This window comes from Bos indicus, chromosome 19, assembly GCF_029378745.1.
Source record: "Bos indicus isolate NIAB-ARS_2022 breed Sahiwal x Tharparkar chromosome 19, NIAB-ARS_B.indTharparkar_mat_pri_1.0, whole genome shotgun sequence".
In the NCBI taxonomy this organism is placed as follows: Eukaryota; Metazoa; Chordata; class Mammalia; order Artiodactyla; family Bovidae; genus Bos; species Bos indicus.
Window position 1 is genome coordinate 24,297,160 of NC_091778.1, and position 20,429 is coordinate 24,317,588.

Consider the following 20,429-nt stretch of genomic DNA (forward strand, 5'->3'; position numbering starts at 1 on the left):
ACCCCAACCCCATCTCTACATGTGTATGTATGCACATCACCCCCCCACAAAACAACTAAAGAGTGGCCGCGGCACCCATCATGTGTGTGTCCACTAATAAAAACACACATGCGTACAAAGAGCTGCTCCATCCCTGCACATGCATGTGCATATGCTAGTACACACACGTTCACACACAAAGAACACCCCTCTCCACCTCCACACAAGTTGGTGAACGTGCCCACAGAGCTGACCGTCCCCTCATCCCATCCCTGCACACACACACACACACATGCACACGCACTGAAGTATCCACTGACATCTCATCCCTATACATGTGTGTTCCCCTGCACACCCGCACACACACAGGCACAGACGCATGCGCACTGACTGTATATAGGCAACTGGGGAAGAGCTGCAGCCTCCAGCCCTGCTCCTATTTAAAGAGAAGCATTGCTGGAAAAGGAACAAAAGCAAAGCTGGCTATAAATAGCCACCTCCCTCCCCACTTTTCCTGCCCTCCGGCCTAGCGGCCTTGCCTCTCCTCTCCTGCCCGGGGCCCAGAGCAGCCAGGGCAGGGCTGTCCCCAGGGGTGGGCATGGGGGCCCTCAAGGCCCAGTGGCCAAGCACAGAGCACTGGGACCCGCCAGGGGCTCTGGGCCCAGGTGGGTGCAAGAGCTCACAGCCTGCCACCTGCAGCCAGCCCTGCGTGCATGTGCCCGGCTCAGAGGGAGGGAGGCCCACTTGGGCCTGGCGGGGCTGCTGCCTCAGCAAAACTGCAAAGGCTGGCAGCTGCAGGGGAGAAAGGCGGGGCTGCTGAGGAAGGCCACAGCTGCCCCTGCCCGGGCCCTCCCTTCCTGGCCAGGCCAGACCTTCCTGGGGTTGATTCTTGGTTGGCTACCTGGGCCCAGAGTCAGGGATACTGGGTGCCCTCTCAGAAGTCACATGCACTGGAGGAAAGGTTGGCAGGACCAGAATGGGGGGTGGGATGCAAGCCCTACTTGGAGTTCCAGTTCTATTTCTTCTGATCCACTAGCTTTAGGCAAGGCTCCTAACCACACCACCCAGCCTCAGTTTCAACCCCCTCTTCTTGGGGTTCTAGAAATGATGCATGAAAAACCAGTGTGCCTAGCAGGCCCTTGCAAACTGGAGGGCCACTAGGATGGGAGATTACAGACTGCTCTCTGCAAGAATCTGCCTGCAGTGCAGGAGACCAGGGTTCGATCCCTGGGTCGGGAAGATCCCCTGGAGAAGGGAATGGCTACCCACTCCAGTATTCTTGCCCGGAGAATTCCATGGACAGAGGAGCCTGTCCTGTCGAGCTATACAGTCCATGAGTTCTCAAAGAATCAGACACAATTGAGTGACTAACACTTGCTTTTTAACACTTTCTGTGTCTGAGAAGAACTGGATGAAAATAATAATTTTGTTTTGTATTTGCCATGTGCTAGGCACTGGGCTATCTTTATTTTATTCCATCCTCTGTGAGGTAGGTACTATTTATTCCCATTTTACAGATGGAGAAACTGAGGCTCAGGGGCTCACTCTAAGGTCACACAGGACCCTAAAGCACAAAGCCAGGTCGCAAAGCCAAGCTGGAGCAGAGACTGAAGCCCTCTGTTCTATGTTTTATACTGTGGGGGCCTGGGGGGCCCTAGTTCCCAGGTTAGCCCCTCCTCAGAGACCAGTGGAAGGCTGGGCTGGGCTGCAGGGAGGGAGCCGGTGTGACCCTCAGCTCCTGAGGCCCCCACTGGGGTCTTGCAGCATGAGCCCGCCTCCTGTTCACCCTTCCTGTCCCCTGAGGGGCTTTTCTCCACCAACCCTGGGGGAGGGGGCGGGAGGAGAAGAGCTCAGGCAGACCTACTTTCAAGGCTTTAATCCTTTTTGCTTAAAGGATTTTTTTTTTTTTTTTTTGCTTGGGGAAGACTTGGTCTGATCAGAGGAGAGACGCAGGGAGCTGACAAGCTGCGGAGGATGGGGCGGGGGGTATGGTGAGGAGAAAGAAATACATATTTATTACCCTCAATTATTAAAAAATAGATAGTACCAGATCTTAGGTCCTGGCAGACACTGCAGTGGCATTTGTGCAAGGACTATTTTCTTTCCCTTTTCTTTCTCTCTTTTTCTTTTTTGGTTATTTCTGTTGAAATTGTAATGCTTGTAATGTGGTGAGCTTGTTAGTGGAAAAAAAAAAAAAAAACCTCCCTGGCCAGTTCCCAGTGGGTTGGGAAGAGCCTGTGAGCAGGGAGCCTCTGTACCCCAAGTACTGGGAGGAGCCGGGCCCCTTCTCAGTGGAGGAGAGGGTGTGGAAGAGAAAGATCTGTGCCCTCATTTGGGGCTGCAGGGGCTGGGCCCAGGCAAGCATGTGTCCCCGGCTGATCTCTCAGGCAAACCCTCCACCAATTCAGCCCCCACTCCCACCCCTTCCCTCATTGCTGCTCTTTTTGAGGGAGTGGAGAGAGAGAGAGAAATCGATTCTGCTTCTTCTGTGAAGGAGGTGACAGCTCTTGCCCCAGGCTTCTGAGGGCTTTGCCCAGGGGCACTGCCAGCTCTCCAGACACACCCTTCTCTTGCCAGGGCCGGATCAGCCTATTGAAAAGGGGGCGGGGGCAGGCCACCAGCTTGGTACAAAGATGCAAGGCATCCTGTAGGGCAAACTGAGGCCTGAGCCCCCCGGTCAGGTATACACCCCCCAACCTCTTTTGTTGTGGATTCCACATCAGGGCCAGATGGGGCCCTAAACAGAGAAAAAAATAAATAAAGAGGAAGAGGAGGGGGGATCTACAATGAGGAAAAAGACCAAGAGGCAAAGCCACTGGGAAGCGGATTGTGGCATTCATTTTGGTACATGAACACTCGCAGAGCCTGGCACACAGTCGGCCTCAGTCAAGGACCGTTGGCCAACAGACGGAGCTGATGAAGGCAGGAGAGCAGCATTGCTACCTGCCAGGAAGGCCCTTCCCAGGCCCTTTCCACCTACCTTGTCACGATTTCTCGGAACCCCGAGAGGCAGCTGGCATTAGCCCCAGTTTTCAGATGAAGAAATCGAGGCCCAGAGAATTAAAAGCAACTGCCCAAGGTCAGGCAGCTGGTAAGTGGCAGAGCAGGGCCCTGGTTCCCGCCCGCCTGGCTCCATAGCCTCGGCTCCCAGCTACTCAGCTCGAGATACAAAGACAGTAGGCAAATGGGAGCAGACCAGGGATACTTTTGAGAAGAAGCAGGCAAGACGTGTCTCATAGGCCAAGAGACAGAGTCACTGAGCGGGGGCCGGGTTTTCCTTTCTGATCAGGGAGAACCTGCTTTGGAGGGAAGGAAGAAAGAGCTGAGGAGAAGTCAGAGCCCGTGGCTGGTGGATGATGTCCCAGTTTTCTGGGGAGGCTTTCAACCTCTTCTTACTTTCCTGAGCCAGTGAAAACCCCATGGGGATGCTTTGCAAAGCCCTGTCCCCTGCATTGCCTTATGGGGCTTCCCCCAGACTCTAGGCAGAGGGGGTGGGAAGTTGAGGACATACCCAGTCTCCCCCAAACAAGGTGACCCATCCCTGAGACTCCTCCCACTGGCCAGGGCTGGCCTGTGTCACTTTGTCCACTCACGAGGACTCAGCCCTGGACACAGAGAGGCAAAGTTTCAGAGGGCGGCCAGTTCTGAGCTGCAGGAAGGAGGGCCCAGGGAGTTACCATTCACGCTGCTCATACTCCGGCCGCATCGGTTGAACTCCCATTCTGGGTCATAGTAAAGTGCCACGAACTTCATCGGCGTCATCTCACTTAAGCTTCACAACCCTCCAAGACAGGTACTCTTAGTAGCTCGATTTTACAGATGGAATAAGTCAAGCTCAGAGACATAAGATCATTCCCAGGACTTGAACTTGGGTCTGACCAGATCCAACATGCTTGATCCCCACTTGGAGGTGAAGGGCTCGATTGCTGACCCCTGGACTGAGCTCTGCCCACCAGACTCATCTTTCGGAAGCAAGCCTCCACTGAGCAAGGACAGCCACAAGCATAGCTGCAGAGGTCACCACCGAGGGCCCCTCTGAAACAGAGGTACAGGGAGAGACTGGCTTAGGGCTCCTGGGCAGATGAGGGGCATGGAACCAATCTTACCAGCCAGTGTGCTGTGGACCAGCTTTGGGACGCAGCAACCTGATGCTGTGTGATGCTGGGCAAACCACGTGGGCTCTCTGGGCGTCGATTTTTCTCAGCTGAGTTATAAGGTCTCTTCTAGCACCAAAGAGCCTGCAAATCTATAAAAATCACACCAATTCCCTGGTCCAGATCGGAAGCTAGGGACCTGCCCTTTCTCATGTTCCACCCTCAGGAGTTTTTGGTGCCACAAGCCACCCCAAGTGCAAGGAAAGCCAGTGCCCTCTATTCATCTTCCCCCTCTGGTGTGCTCACAGCCCCCTTCACTGGAGATCTGTTCTATGTCCATGGCCCCAACACACTCACACACACACACACACACACACACACCCTCCTCTCCGAATAACCAGAAGACTTAGGGTCTGGCTGTCTTCTGCCTGGGGTAGTGTCAAGCCCACCTACCTATGGGACTTTACTGACCTCCCAGGATGGCTTCCCTAGGAAGCCCTTGACCTTTCACCCTTCTCTTTTCCTGCCCAGAGGCCCACACAGCACATGGACCAAGGCATATACAAAGATGTAGGCTGTGGCATGGTCTCCAACAGCAAAAAGCAGCAAACAGCCTCCATACGCAAGCCAGAGGACAGGCAGTCAGATGAGGCACCTTCTGCAGCCATTCAATAGAAAGGCATTTGAGAACTACTGTTAATTCATCCAGACGGGGCACATTTCATGCAGTAGAAGGAAGGACGCACCAAACACCCTGGGAGGGGTAAGCGTTCCCACTCTTTGGGTTGTGGGGTTACAGTGATTTTCTTCTTTTTGCCAATCTGTGGGTTTCCAGTGTTTTCTGCCATGTGTACGCATTAGTTGCGAAGTTCAAAAATGTTACTCTGGGGAGAGAAGTTTTCTGTATAAATGAGGCAGCAGGTGAAAAAGATGACACTACAGAAAACTAAGTTCTGTGTAAAAGGCAAGGTCTTATGGGAACTGACCTCAGACCTTGTGCCTGAACCTCATTAGGAGCCAAGGAGGAGAGGTTGTCTGACCTCAGTGGGAAGGGGGGGCCCAAGACCCACCACTCCTCCTCCCCATCCGCTGTAGCTGTCTCTTTGGTCTGGGTTTTGGCTCCTCCCCCTTGGCCAAGTGACTGATGGGCTTGGGCTGACTCTGATGCTCTGGTCCTCTCCAAAGGAACCCGAGACTATTCCACTGGCTCATCTCAGAAAGTGTGCCCTGCTCACAGCTCCAGCCCCCAAGGCAGCAGACATTGTGTTAAGCGCACTCCTGCCTCAGGCCTTTGCACTCACTGCTTCCTCCATCTCCAGAGGTTTTCCCAAGCAGAAGCAGCTTTGGTAGCGAAAGAGAGCCTTCCCTCAGTTCCCTTAGGCTTCTGTTCAAATGTCACTTTATCAGAAAGACTTCTTAGCCACTCTCTAAAATAACAGCTCTCTGGTCACCCTCTGTTCTTTAATGAACCCTCTGTTACTTTTCTTTTTCTAAGCACCTACGCCCACCTAACAGAGTATAGTTGATCGGCAGTTTTGTTGTTGGGTGTTTTTTTTTTTTTTTTTTTTTACTTATTTTTTGACTGTGCTGGGTCCTCGTTGCTGCATGTGGGCTTTCTCTGATTGCAGTGAGTGGTGGCTTCTCTCGCTGCAGAGCACGGGCTCTAGGGTGCATGGGCTCAGTAGTTGAAGCTTGCGTACTTGGTAGTTGTGCACTTTGCCTACAAAGGTCCATATATAGTCAGAGCTATGGCTTTCCCAGTATTCATATATGGATATGAGAGCCGGACAATAAAAAAATGTTGAGCACTGAAGAATGGATACCTTCAAACTGGTGCTGGAGAAGATTCTTGAGAGTCCCTTGGACAGCAAGGAGATCAAACCAGTCAATCCCAAAGGAAATAAACCCTGAATATTCCCTGGAAGGACTGATTCTGAAACTGAAGCTCCAATACTTTGGTCACCTGATGTGAAGAGCTGACTCACTGGAAAAGACCATGATGCTGGGAAAGACTGAAGGCAAGAAGGAGAAGGGGACAACAAAGGATGAGATGGTTGGATGGCATCAACGACTCAATGGACACGAGTCTGAGCAAACTCCAGGAGATGGTGAAGGACAGGGAAGCCTGATGTACTGCAGTCCATGGGGTTGCAAAGAGTCGGACATGACTGAACAACTGAACCACAGGCTTAGTTTCTCCGAGGCATGTGGGATCTTCCCAGACCAGAGGTTGAACCCTGGGTCCCCTGTGTTGGCAGGCAGATTCTTAACCACTGGGCCACCAGCTAAGTCTCTGATTGCTCATTTATTGTCTGTTCTCCCCACTAGAATGGAAGTTTCATGAGAACAGCGGATTTGGTTTTTGTTCACTGCTTCATCCTCAGGGCCAAGCCAGCAGAAGGCAGGCACTCAATAAATGTTTAATGTTTATCAAACTGAGGGAGCCCTCCCAAACCTCTCTTGGCTGACACGATAAAAGATGTCCAGCTCATCTATGGACAGATAATCCATGGTCTGACACGGAAAAACATGGCTGGTTCAGCTGGGGTCTTCCTTCTGGGAAATAAAGCTGAGAATACCAATAGGAATTCCCTGGTGGTCCAGTGGTTAGGATTCAACACTTCCATTGCAGGTTCAATCTCTGGTGGGAGAACTGACATTCTTCACGCCGCACGGCATGGCCTAAATAAATAAAGCTGAGAATACCAAGGATGTGGGGCAATTAAGTGGTGGGAGGAGAGGGGTGAAAGGCCGTCTTGAAGAATAAGCAGCCCAGAGACTTCCCTGGTGGTCCAGTGGCTGAGACTTTGTATTCCCAATTCTGGGGGCCTAGGTTCAATCCCTGGTTGGGGAACTAGATCCCATATGCCACAGCTAAAAGATCGCACATGCTGCAATGAAGAGCAAAGATCCTGTGTGTTGCCAATAAATCAAATAAGTAAATTTTTAAAAAAGAAGAGGAGGAAGAAGCCACCCTGGGTGGCCATATCGGGCCTGATGAGAAGTGAAAAGTCATGAGTGCGGACAGTGGGGACAGTGGGGTGGGGGCAGTAATAGCTGGCTTGAGTAGAAGAGGAGTCCATGAGGGGGATCACACAGAGGCTGCTCCTTCTTAGAGGGACCCCCTTTCGTGGAGGTTTCTAGAGTCCAGGTCACGCATCTCTTTGCAATAATTCCCCATTTCCAGTGAGATATCTTGAATCGCTGTAATCACATTTGTTCACTGAAGGTGGAAATACCAGCCCACCAGGGGCAGTGGGCCAATTACAGGGAGATGATAAGCACTGCTACCTCGAGGCAGCCCCGGGGCCAATTGCCGCCCCACAGTTTGGTGGTACAGTTCCCCTTTGGGCTGGTGTATTCTTCTGAGCGTGGCCCTGTGGACTGTCCCAGCCTCTCTCCCCTGCTCAGAGATTCTGTATCTACCGCAGGCTTGGGCAGCAACCCGGGAGCCCTCCCTGCAAGGAGAGGAAGTGGTTCAAAGAAAAAGTCATTTTCACAGACGGGAGAGAAGGCAAAAGAGGCAGCGTGTTCTCACCCCAGGCACCATCTGAGCTCAGCTTGGCCTGGCAATTTTATCTCCTCATGTTCGGTCCAGCCTTATTTAAACATTTCAGATCTCTGAAGCCCAGAATGTCCACGAGAGGTTTTCCATTTGCCACGGAATCAATAGTGCAAATTTTGTTCCATACAAACCTGCCAAGTCCAGCCCTAAAGTTTTTTGAGCGAGAGTGCTGCCTCTTCCCCCAGCACAGCCCCTGCCCTGTTGGAAGTCCTCTGTGGCCCGGCTGCCCAGTCTTCCTCTGCCTGTTGGCTTCCTCCTCCTACAGAGGTGCGGAGCTGGGCTGGAGTGAGGCAGCAACCGCCCTAGGCCCTGATGAGCTCAGTGGCCCCTCTGCGCCTCAGTGTTCTCATCTGTAACTTGGGGCTAATACTACCTGCCTTTTCTGCTCTTAATGAGGCATTGCACAGAGAAAAGTGTGAGACACCTTTCTCCACCCTCCTCACTAAAAAAATAGTAATATTGGGGCTTTCCTGGTGGCTCAGTGGTAATGCAGGAGCTACAGGTTCGATCCCTGATCCAGGAGGATCCAACATACTGAGGGAAGCTAGGCCTAGGCACCACAACTACCGAGCCTGTGTTCAAGAGCCTGGGAGCCACAACGGAGCCCATGTGCTGCAACCACTGAAGCCCTTGCTCCCTAGAGTCTGTGCTTCACAACAAAAGAAGCCACTGCCATGAGAAGCCCATGCACCGCAACTAGAGAGGAGCCCCCACTTCACCACAACTAGAGAAAAGCCTGTGCAGCAATGAAGAGCCAGCACAGCCAAAAGTAAATAAATAAAAATTAACACTGACAAATAAAAAGAAAAAAGGAAAGAAAAAAAAATTTCTCCTAGTTCCTAATATAAAGTTTTTTTATCTCTTTTGTTTTAAGCCCTAAGTTATCATGATTTAATTTTTCTTGCAGTTACAGAGCAATTTAAAAATTGGGTTTCGATACTAAGTTCCTTGTGTTCCAGCGTAGTGTACAGTCATTCAATTAACATCGCTAGTCAACTCATAAAGACACGACATTAGTTATTGATTCAATACTGTTTACCCAATGTCATACTCCCGCTACATTTTATTTTCTGCAGGATGCTGTATTCAGTCGGGTCCTGGTAGGAAAAACAGAGCACTGTCAGACTGAGTACTTTGATGAGCACATAATGATGATGAGAACAGTGGGTGTGTGTGCTGCATGGTTAGTCTCAGTCACGTCCAACTCTTTGCGACCCCATGGACTGAAGCCCACCAAGCAATGTCCACGGGGATTCTCCAGGCAAGAATACTGGAGTGGGTTGCCATTTCCTTCTGCAGGGTATCCTCCCATCCCAGGGATCGAATCCAGGTCTCCCGCATTGCAGGCGGATTCTTTACCACTGAGCCACCAGGGAAGCCCCAGGAAACCCTAATAGATAATGTCTTTTACAGCCCCCTCCCTCCTCCCATGGCACCCCCTCCCCTAACTCCAACTCCCCCATCCCTCCAACTCCCCATCCCTGGGGCGGAGTGAGGGGAGGAAGCTCTTACTGAGCGCGGAGACAGTGCTGCTGGGAGAACTTTCACTGGTTCAACACAAACCAGACTGACATCCAACTGCCAGAACCTGCATTCCTTTGCCTGAGGGCCTTCTCTAGCACAGAAACTATCTTTGCTCCCTTCAGGGGAACAACACTCACCCAGTGAGGGACCGGAGTTGTGTATAAACACCCAGCTCCCTCCCCTTGGGGTGAAATAACTTTGAGGTGCATGTTCTAGACTGTATCTGAAATTCCCCAGTGGGTCTGAGTTCTGGGAGAGGTGGGGTGAGGTGAGGGGCTCATCCGTGGGTCCAGTTCTCCGACTGATGGTGCCTGTAAGGATGGCGGTGCAGAAGCTGAAATGGGAGAGATGGGGAAGGGTGAGGGTGCTCAGAGCTCAGGCAGCACAGCTGCCACTGGCTTCTTCCCTTCCCTGTCTCACTTCCACGCTCCTCTCCGTGTGTTCCCTAGGATCCTTCCCAAATAGAGACTTGCACCTGAACCCTTGTCTCAGGCTGTACTTCTGGGAGAAACTTTGGCCGACCCGTGATGGAGGGACACAGAGTCCATTGTGACCCACCCATCGGTTGAACTCGACTGGAAGCTCATGGCTAAACTTCAACAGAACAAACTCCTGGGACAGACAGCACGTGGAGAAGAGTGGAGAACAGATCTGGAAGGGTTGGGGAGGCGGGTAAAGAGGAAGCTGTTTCCTCATGGAACTTGCCATCCAGTGGGGAAGGCTAATGACATACAGGTAATTGCAATAAAATAGACTGAGTACTGTGACCGGGGTACAGGGAACAGTGGGACACCGAGGACCACTCCCCTAGCCCGGGTAAGTTTTCCGAGCGGAAGTGCCGTGTAAGCTGAATCCTGAAGGATGAGCATGAAGGGAAAGAAGGAAGCAGAGAGTGTTCTGGGCAACAGTGGGTGCTTGTGCAAATCTTTAGAGATGAGACAGAGAGAGAACAATTCCATTGGGGGATTGAAAGAAGGTGATTAGACCTGGACCTCAGAGTTCAAAGTGGAGAGTGGGGAGAGGAGAGCTTAGTGGGGCTGTAGGTGGGACAAGAGAAGAGGATTGACTGCCAAGCTGGGACATCTAGACTAGCCCCTGAGAGACAAGGAATCACTGAAGGTTTTTAAACAAGGGAAGGACAAGATCCTGTCGCACTGTAGACTCTGACCACCATGTGAAGGCTGGATGGGGTGAAGGCAGGAGTAGACGCAGGGGGGCTGCTGGTGTGGTCCAGGAGAGGATGGTGGCAAAGGCTAGGGTGGAAGCAGGGAAGGGAGGTGCAAAGGATGCCGAGGGAGAAGGGGCATCACTGCTCGATGGACTTGTGGGGAGTGGTGGGCTGAGGTGAGGGGCTCATTGTGAGTCCAGTTCTCCGACTGATGGTACCTTCCAGGATGGTGGTGTACATGCTGAAATGGGAGAAATGGGGAAGAAGTAAGGGTGCTCAGAGCTCAGGGTCGAAGTAGGAGCATCGTTTCACACATGCCAGGTTTGAGGGGCCTGTGCGGCTGCAGTGGAGACATCTGGGGGTGGGGGGTCAGCTGGATGGATGGCCCTGGAGATCAGAAGGAACATCTTGGCTCTCGATAAGATGTGGAGGGGAAGCGGTCAGTAAATGGACCCTGCAGCTGTAGACAAGCTGACGTCCCCAGGGCTGAGCTGACACCCTGAGAAGACAGGCCCAGGGCAATGCCCCCAGGAGGCACCACACTGGAAGGATAGCAGGCGGTAGTGAAGCTGGCAAGGAAGGCTGAGAAGGAGCCACAGAAGCAGGAGAAAGACCAGGGGAACCGCCATCGGGGAAGTCGAGGGAAACTATGGCCAACATAGTCAAGGGTCACCAGGTCAGGCGAGATGAGGAAAATGTCCAGTAGGGTCAGTGTCAGGCCAGAGGGGTGGCAATGGAGTGACCGCTGAATCTCTTCTCTTGGAGGGGTGAGCGGTAGGTAAGGGTAAGCGGATTCCAAGTGTAGACAGCTTCTCCCAGCGAGCTAAATGGTCACAAGGAGTCCAAGTCCCGCTGCACGAGAGCGAGCTCCAACCCAGGCCTGGGCAGTGTGGTGTCCTCTGGGTCAGCACACAGCACACGACACAGCCAGTGGCCTTCCTGCCTGCACTGCTTGCTAGTGGGGGACCACAGGGGACTCCCCAGCCCCCAAACTGGAGGAGCTTCCAGGGCAGCAGTAAGGCCAGAGGAGGAGGCCCCTTGAGCCAGGTGTGACCAGGGCCACCTGAGCTATCTGCTTTGTATTCTGGGCTCTGACACTGGACATCATTTGAAGAAACTCTCCTACTGCCAAAACATTTGCCAAATCATCAATCTGATTATGTGACACATGGGGAAACTGAGGCCCAGCGTCCGGGGTCCTAGTGAGTCAGTCACAGAGACGGAAGCAAATCCAGCCCCGGGGCTTCAAGTTTGGGATTCTGTCCACAGCCCCAGAGTCCATAGCGAGAAAAGGGCCTTGGCCAGGCCAGAGCCAGGATTGTGAAAGGCTGCTGCTGCCGGTGGAGCCGGGCGGCCAGGGAAAACAGGGACAGACAGCAGAGTAAACACTGCGTGGCCGGCCGCCTGCAGCTCAGGCCGCGGAGGTGGCTGGCGTGCTGGCCGGCGGGCTGCCAGTCCGTGACCACATCTCTCGCCCCGTGCCCAGCCTGCCCCGGCCGCCCCAAGCTGGCCACTGAGTGACCGACCCCGGCCTGTCTCCCCCAAAGCCCCCCGCACCGCCTACTCCTACCTCCTCCCAGCCTGCTCAGACAAGGCCATGAATAGAACATTAAAGGTAAAACCTTCTAAAAGAAAAAGCAGCTCCCTGGTAGGAGTCGCCTCTTGAAATGTCAAAGGCAGAGCAAGGCTTCCTGCCTTGTGCGCTTCTCACTAATGGAGGCACCTTAGCCTCCGTATCCCCATCATCCAATCGCCCTATAAATAAATCATCGTAAGAAGAATGCCAATTTTCCCCCTAGGGCCTCATGAATCTCTGCATAAAAGCCCCCTTCATGATGCATGCATTGGCTCAGGTGCCCGGAGAGAGAGATGGCGAACCCTGCTTCCAACAATTTCAGAGGCAGTAGCAACTCTCATGCCACCTCTGTGGGCTGAGAGTTGGGAACTCTGCTTTCCTCCTGACTTGGGGAAGAATTTTTTGCTCCATTTCCTGCAAATCCACCCCGACCACAGAGCCACTGTGGAATCAGCCCAGGGAGCTACCAGGAGGCCTCATCTCCTAGGGCTGAGGTCCTGTGTCCCTTGGCAGACATATGATGACAAGTCGTGCCCACCCCCCTGTGTGGGTGGGCGAGCCACGTACCCACTGGAGCTCTGTTCCCAACATGTGGCACGCACAGTGCTGGCCCGCCCGCCCACTCCCAGGGGGCCCCCACTGAGTGGCTCACCAGCCGCTTGTGCTGCCGGTGGTCTCGGTGGAGGGAGTGCCAACCTAGGCACCCGGGAAGCTCAGCTCTGCCACCGGGGGCCTCTGGCGAGCACTCCTGGAACCTGTTGCACGCTCCCCAGGTGTGGTTCTGCTCGCAGACACACACACACAGCACTGTGGCAACTCTCTTGCTGGGCGGGCCTGGAGGCCTCCACAGCCCCTCTTCTGAATCACCTAGCAGGGGACGTTTGCAGGTTTGGATCCCAGCTTCACTGACTGATTAGAGGATAATCACAGGTTCCAAAGCACCCTGCTGAATCTGTTAGCTCTGACACCCCGTCCTGCCCCCACCGAGGAGAGGGGCGCTCCTCCTTGAGAGGTGGGAATGTGCTCTTCTGCACCCAAGATGAGATCCACTAGACTCTCCGCCTTCTCTTCTTTTCCAAACTGCAGGAAGAATGGGTCTCTCGGGTACACATCCGTGGCTGGAAGTGGGCAGGAGAAACCCTGTGTGGAGGACCTACGGTTACTGCCCAGCTGACTGGCCAGGACTGGGCCATGGGAACTCTCCAGAGGAGGTGGGCCAGGTGGAGGGACGCCGGCCCCTCATCCAGCCTGCCAAGTGCCACCTCCTGGGGCTATTGCTCCCCAGTCACCAACCATTCTGGGGTGTGGCTGTGTTAGCTGCTCCACCAGGACAGCCTGGAAGGGGAGCCTTGGAAAGCAACATATGCAGAATGCCCAGCCCCCTGATAAGCCAGGGCCCCGCCTTCCTGAAGGGCCTGAGAGCGGACAGGATGCTTCATTGTCTGATCTCTGTCTGCAATGAAGACAGCAGTGCAGGAAGCAGTAGGGGAGAGAAGGGTGGGGGAACAGGGTAGAGGAGGGCAACTGAGAGAGGGGTTTGGGGTCTCAGGAGCCCCAGGTCCCAACCAGAGATGTTCCTGAAGGAACACCGGAAGAAGAGTGCACGGGAACTACCAGGGAACTCTGTAATGAGACTCGAGTGATTCAGATTCAGCAGTGCCCGGCACCTCGAAAAACAAATGTCACATAAATCAAGGCACATGGGCGTGTGAGGCAGTGGAGCTGAGAGGTTAAGAGAGCGAGGCAAAGAGCGTGGTGGCAGACAGACCTGGGGTGGCATCCTGACTCAGTGTGCCAGCTGGGTGAGCCAGAGTCAGGGAGTTCATTTGGTCTGCGCCTCAGTTTCCTTATCTGTATGGCAGGGACGAGCACAGACTGATCTCGAAGGGTGGTTGTGGAGACCACCTGAGGCTAGGCATGGAGTCCACTTAGCTTGGCCCGTCACTAATTATAAGCCACTATTGTCAGCATGTGGACAGGGTCCGGTGGGATTGGATTCAAGGCAGGTGAGGAAGAACAGTCCATTCTCTGCTCCCATTCCCTGCTCGCATCCATGCCTCCTCCCAGCAGGCTTGGCCAGGCGTGATCGGACCACAGTGGCCTCCCCTTGCTCCAGTGATGGACCCCAAGTCGACTGTACCTTTTCACCCCAGTTCAACGGCATCCAAGGAGGCCCCTGCTTCTGGACCCCCGCTTCGCCTTGGGATTGACGTCTCCCTAGGTGTTCTCTTAGGCTTCCCAGGTGGCACTAGCGGTAAAGAATTTGCCTGCCAATGCAGGAGATGCAAGAGACATGGGTTTGACCCCTGGGTCAGGGAAGATCCCCTTGAATAGGAAATGGCAACCTGCTTGAGTATTCTTGCCCGGAGAATCCCATGGACAGAGGGGCCTGGTGGGCTACAGCCCATGGAGCCACAGAGTTGGACATGACTGAGCGACTAAGCACATGTGAGGTCTCCTCCCAAGCCTCGAGGAAGCCCTCACCCTGGGGTGCCTGCATCACTCCTCTGTCAGACTCATTTCCACCCAGGTGGCCTGGCCAGTGCACCCCGAGGAAAGGGCCGCTTCCGGCATTCTGCATGGAGGTCCTGCCTTCTGCTGTCCCTGGAGGCTCTGTTCCTGTTTGCCAGCTATTTTGCTTCCTCGGCCATCTGTTCCCTCCCTGTCATCTCCTCTCTGCTTTAACCTTAACCACTACTTCGCTGCAGATGGCACCAAACAGATCCGTTCTTGACATCCTTCAGCAGGCCTGCCCCCTCCTTCTCATCTCCAGAGAGTGAACTTCTGCTCTGTCCTTTCTCAGGCCCTGACTTCAAAGCTTGGAGTTGGACTCACCCCCCCACAAGCCTCCCTCCTAGATCCCATCTGCTGTCAACTCTGCCACAGGTCAGGGGGCAAACAGTCCTACCAGCCTCCCCTGTCTTTTCCATTTCCTAATGAGACTTCCTCGCTTCAGACTTGGCTAAGAACCTCTCCCCGTGTCAAGTCCACTGTCTGCTCTGGTTATCCACCTGGTCTCCTAAAACAGAGCCACTGTACCCTCCAGGGCAGTGGGGGTCGAGCTTAGCAGCCTGAGTCCGAGATCAGAAACTCGGTTGCATTCCTGCAGTAGAGGAGTCAGTGCGTCCACGCTGGGAGTTTGGGTCTTGAACAGTTCCTCTGCAGCACCTAGACCTGGAAACTGCGGTGAAGAGTTGGCCTCGTGCTGGCATGACAGGGGCGGAACCAAAACACATTTTCTACATCGTCTTAACTCACAAACGGGGAGCACTGCATTTCTTTCCTTGCTTTTATTCTGGCTACTGGTGAGAAATGCATTCAAGGACTTTATTTAGCCACTCTGCCTCTTCTCTCTGTTGAGGTGACCTGGTGCTTCCTCAAAATTCCTCATCCTGGCTTCTCTTTGCTGGTGTAAGGACCAGGAACTTTGAGGGGAAAAGCAGTCCAGAAGCTCCCAGTTAAGGAAACTCTCTAAGTGTAACTGGTTTCATTGGGCTGCTTTCCTTGAATGGGACAGACTTGTGCTGGGAAGACTGGAACTCCACTTCTGTACCTAGATTTGGGCTAAAAAGGCTTGTAACTCATCCCTCTACACAGGGCTCTTGTAATTCCCCTCTCTACACTTCCTCTAGTAGAAAGGGGAATGTCTTGGCTGGCTGTGGAACACTCTCCATTTCCCTTCACTGTTGGGGCTAAGGAGGGCCACAACACTAACAGCTCTAAGGGGAGCCTGCTTATACCTGGACACATGGAGACTCTCTGATTCCCTAGGGGACCTCTGAATGCAAATCAACCAAGCATCTGACAACCCCATGGTCCCTTCTGCCTCCTACCTTCCCTTCTTCCCACAAAAGAGACCCAATCCAGCCACCAGGCCAGCCCATCTGGCTATGGAAACCAAAAGAACAAAATGCATCTTATTGGGTTGTAGGCCTTAATCTAGCTCTTGCTGAATTATTCAGGGATGGCATTAACTTATAAATGAGTGTGTTTGACTGATTTTGTGGTTGATGTACAGATAAATTCTAATGAAAGACAGCTACACGATTTTAAATTATTAATTAGACTGCCACTTAACAAAGCCTATTTGGCACTCTATTTCCTTGCTTAACAAGACAAAAACTTTAAGGAAAGGTTCTGTATTCACCCAGAGGCTGTTGATTGGCATTCTGTTTTTTATAGCTCTAAAAATGAAAACCATAGATCCTGACCTTAAGCAGGCCACTTCTGGCCAAGCAAAAACCCAGCAGGCCACTCTTCCTTCCTAGATGGTGCTGAGTGGCTCGGGGCCTCACTTGCCCTGCCTGCCTCTCATCTCTGACCAGAGATTTGCTTTTTATATCCCCGGTTCTGCCAGGCTAGGCTGGGAGATGGAAAAGCCAGCAGGGCAGCTGCTGAAGCCTTCGGCTACCAACGCAGTCAGCAGCAAGATCCACTGAGGACTCGAGGATGTTCAGGTTCACAGAGGTGGGGCTGTGGCCAGGAGAGTCTGTTCATTAAGAGATGCAAGGTAGCACCCCCAGTTCTTAAAATGTCCTGCCCAGGGACAACACCGTATTAACTGTCATAGGACAACCAGAAATCAGAGATGTGACCCTTGTAGTCCTATGCCTACTCTTACCTTCTTCCTTCTTTGGGGTTTCTCCGCAGGATATGTAGGGCTCACAGTCCTCTCTCCTCCCGGGATCTAGGAAAGGCTACTCTTTCATCATCTTTCAAACCCTTTTCCAAGTCATAATTAAACTATGAAACTTCCCCCAGGGCCAGGACCCCAGGTAGGTTTCTGCATCTGATGGGCAGGGAAATTGCGACAAATACCTGAATTCATCCTATGACCTTTTTTTTTTCATCCTATGACATTTTTGCCAGGAGCTTTTGGGAACACTCGAGAAGCAGAAACTTCAATGGCCACCTCTCTTGCCACCAGCCCCAGGCATATCTTTGTCTCTGGGCACATACCTAGAATCCACACAGAAAATCTGAGTGCCCTGTGTTATGTATGCACAAGAGAGACCAATCCTGGTGACCAGGATCAGGGGCCAAGGGAGAGATTTACCCAGACTAGGACCAAAATAAAAGCCCTTTGCCCACACAATGGCCCAGGGCAGCAAAGGACTTCTCTGCTCTGCTTCCCTCCGGCCAATCCAGGTGAAAACCTCTTTGTTGGTAGAATCTCTCTCACCAACCGAGCTATGCAGGAAGGGAAAAATAGCCCAAGTGGCAAACACACGTGACTGCCAAGCCTCCAGTGGCCATCTCTTGGGCAGGGTAAGGAGCCTCCCGCTGGGGAGCAGGCCCCAGAATGCACTGGGTTCATCCCAAGCTGGGTCTCTGGCTAGCGAGGATGGGAGAAAAGGCTCTTGGAGGCTGCTCAAGCCTCCCTGGACACCTCAACCATATAAATAAAATGCGTGGGCTGCTTCGTGGCTCATTTTTAACTGTAAACTGACAAAAGACCAAAAGGGAAATGAGATGTCAGCTGCTCTCTATTATCTCCATCACAGACCTGCAGCCCGGACATGGCGGCCTTCAGAACTACCCGGGAAGCCTTCCCCACTGGGGCAAGTTTGCAGGATCCAGGTCCAGGCTGCCCAGATCTGTAAAAAAAAAGGCACCTTCTCTGTGCAGACACACTCTGGCCAGCAATGGCGGGTGCTGAAAAGACTTTTGGTCCCTTTCTAGCTGGGGAAAGGAATTGGAGTGTATCCTTGGAGTGGTGTCTCCAACCAGCCGCAGAGACTTCCCACCCACAGTGAAAGGCAGTCAGCGTTCACCCACCCTGCACCGCACTGACCCACGTGGAGGATACAAGTCACACACAAGTTGGTGGCTATTCACACAGTGGGGCGACCCAGATTCATCGGTTGGCCTGAGCCAGCCAGGACCGCCACACAGCCTTTAGGGCTTCCAGCGCAGACGTGGTTTCTTCACGCACCTATCCCACCAGCTTATGGGGTCTCTTCCATCACCCCCACATCTGCTCCTCTCCGCCCATCCCTGGGCTTCGCTTCCCCCTCCTCGCGTCACCTCCCCTTGCCCATTTTCTCCTTTCCCATCCTACTGTGAGGTCAGAATTCCGTGCTTACGAAACCTCGGTCTGTTGCCATGGAAACAGGGGCGGATTAAGGCTGGAGCGCGGAGCTCAGGGATCAGGCCCCTCCGCTACCTGAGGTCCCACCTCAGCCGGCTCCCGCAGGGCCAGGGCAGCCAGCCGCAGGCGCGGGTGGCTCACCGGTCGCTCGGCCCGGGCCAGGGACGAGGGGGTCCCGGCGGGGCGCCGCAGCCCGCCCGGACCTGGGAGGTGAGAGAGGTAGACGCAGAGGCCCGAGCGGCGGGTGGCGGAGCCCGCGGGCTCACGGCGTGGTCACCTGCCCTCCCTGGGCCCTGGGGACCGCTCCCCGCGCGGCAGCCACGTGGGGGCGCGGCGGGACTTCCCCAGCGCCCGCGCCAACTTTGCAGCGCTCTGCTAGGAGCCCGGCGGCCCGAGGGTCGTAGTGAGGTGGTGGTTGGGGGGAGGGGGCAGCTGTCCTCAAGTTAAGCCTGGCACCGGCTGCGCACGCTCCTGGCACGGCCTCCGCCTTCCAATCCCTCCTCTCCAGGCAGAAGGAAAGTTTGAGGAACCGGACCTCGGGCGCTAGCCACCAACCCTCGGCCGCTGGATGCCCAGAGCCCATCCCTGGGGACCACCAAAGCGCGGTGCAGGGAAGGTGCCCGCGTCCGGGCCCCACCTGGGAAGCCGGGACGCGCGGTGAGTGAGCGCCCGGGCTGCGCGGCGCCTGACCGCCGGCTGCACCGGAGCGCGGGTCGAACCCGGCCCCGCCTAAGCGGCGGAAGCTGGCGGCGTGGGTCCGCGAGGGGGATGGAGGCTGCAAGTGAAAAACTTTATACCGGCAAAGCTAAGGTCCCAGGAGGCCGGCTCCCCTTCCATCACAGGTAGTTCACTGTGGTCTCCAAATGACCTCGCCGAACCAGATCTCTAGGCCTGGCCGCTGGGTTCAGGGAGCAGATCCCGAGTCTCGCTACTAGCCCCCCTCGGGGGCCGAGCTCCCCCAGCACCACTCCCTCTGCGGCTGAGTCCCCGCGAAGCCCGCTAGCCTTCCCAGAGCTGCTTCCCAGACCGGGAGCCCCGGCGCCGGGCGGCTCTCGGGTGGCTCCCAGGCTCGCGACTCTGCCCCGTGCGCATACAACTCCAACTTGCCCCTGCGGCTCCAGCTCACCTTTGCGAAGCATGTTGGCCGCGGGGCCGCCACTCCGAGGTCGGCCTAGGCGCGCTCCCTCCCGGGGTCCGGATTCAAATCGTCGGGCGCCGGCTGCAGCTAATCCGTGCGCGTCGAGGCGGGGGCAAGCCGGGGATCCGCTGGTGCCCGGCGGCCCGGCCCCACAGGGGCATGGTGAGCCCGAGCCCCACGCCGAGGGCACCGGCGCCCACCGGCAACCGCGGCTCTGCCCGGCAGCCCCCGGGGCGAGCTGCTTTCTCCGCGGAGCCGGCGGCCTGCTTCTGCAACCTCGAGCACTTTGCAGGCGGTTTTGAGGGGGGACGCCGCCCCCTGGTCCCCTGGCCGCGGCCCCCTACTCTCCGCCCCCTCGGGTCGCCGCCGCCGCCGCGGCTGCTGCAAAAGGGCGCTCGCAAGCACCACCGAGCTCCGGGGAAAGCGCCCGGCGCGCGTTTGCAGGACCTTGCGATCGGCGGAGTGGGGCGCCTCCCTTCCTCCCCCCGGCTTCCCCCACCTCTCCTCCTTCCCTCCCTCCCCCGCTCTCTAGCTCCCTCCCTCTCTCTCTGCGCTCCCCGCCCCCGCTCACGGAGCGCCTCCCATACAAAATTTATGAAAGTGCTCTCAGCTCGCGGTGCCGAGCGCCGTCCTATTCCCAGGGCAGCGGCGCTCAGCCGCGCGGCGCCGCCTCCCAAGGTGTTTTCGCCGCTCCCGCCCCCGGGGACGATCCTCGGCCCGCGTCCGTCCAAGTACCTGCCCCAGTCCTCGGGCCGGTCGTCGGGCCACTCGAGAGTCCCTCCCGGGCTCCGCGGGCTTCTCGAAGCTTGCACCCGCAGCCCCACCCCCTCCGGGCGAGCGCCCTTCGCAGATGGAGGTCACCGAAACAGGCGGCTGGAAGCGTGCGCTCTGCCCACCGGCTGGGATGTGAGGACCGCCGCCCAGAGCCCTTGATTACAAGCCCGCACCCCTGCCCATCTCCTCACTGGCCGACTCCGCTTCTTCTTCAGAGGCTCGACGGCTCCTCCTTGCCCAGGACAGCTCCAGCAAACCCAGCCGCATCGCATCCCGAGTGCTAGGACATGTTCTTTTTTGGGGGGAGGCGAGTGCGATGTGCCCCCTGGCTAGTCTAGACCTGGCAACAAGCATTGGGGAGGCCCAGCTGCATATCCTAGCGAGGGAAAGACCGATGTGGGGCTCAGCCAGACTATCTCGGCTTAGGGGGAACTCTGTTGTCCCTCAGTCTATACAGACCCAGCCTGGGGCTTCGTGGAAAATGGAGGCGGCACCGCCTAAAAAGCAGGTCCAGCTGGGA

General features: G+C 55.2%; 1 protein-coding gene across 1 annotated transcript in view; it reads right to left on the reverse strand.

Moving 5' to 3' along the window:
- RTN4RL1 (reticulon 4 receptor like 1) overlaps positions 1–19,569 on the reverse strand; it is a 74,796-nt gene extending 55,227 nt beyond the window's left edge. The window contains exon 1 of the mRNA XM_019982002.2: positions 19,124–19,569. Within this exon, the coding sequence (XP_019837561.1) occupies positions 19,124–19,136 (13 nt within the window). The 5' untranslated portion in view covers positions 19,137–19,569. The remainder of the gene's footprint in view (positions 1–19,123) is intronic.
- Positions 19,570–20,429: the final 860 nt, after the last annotated feature.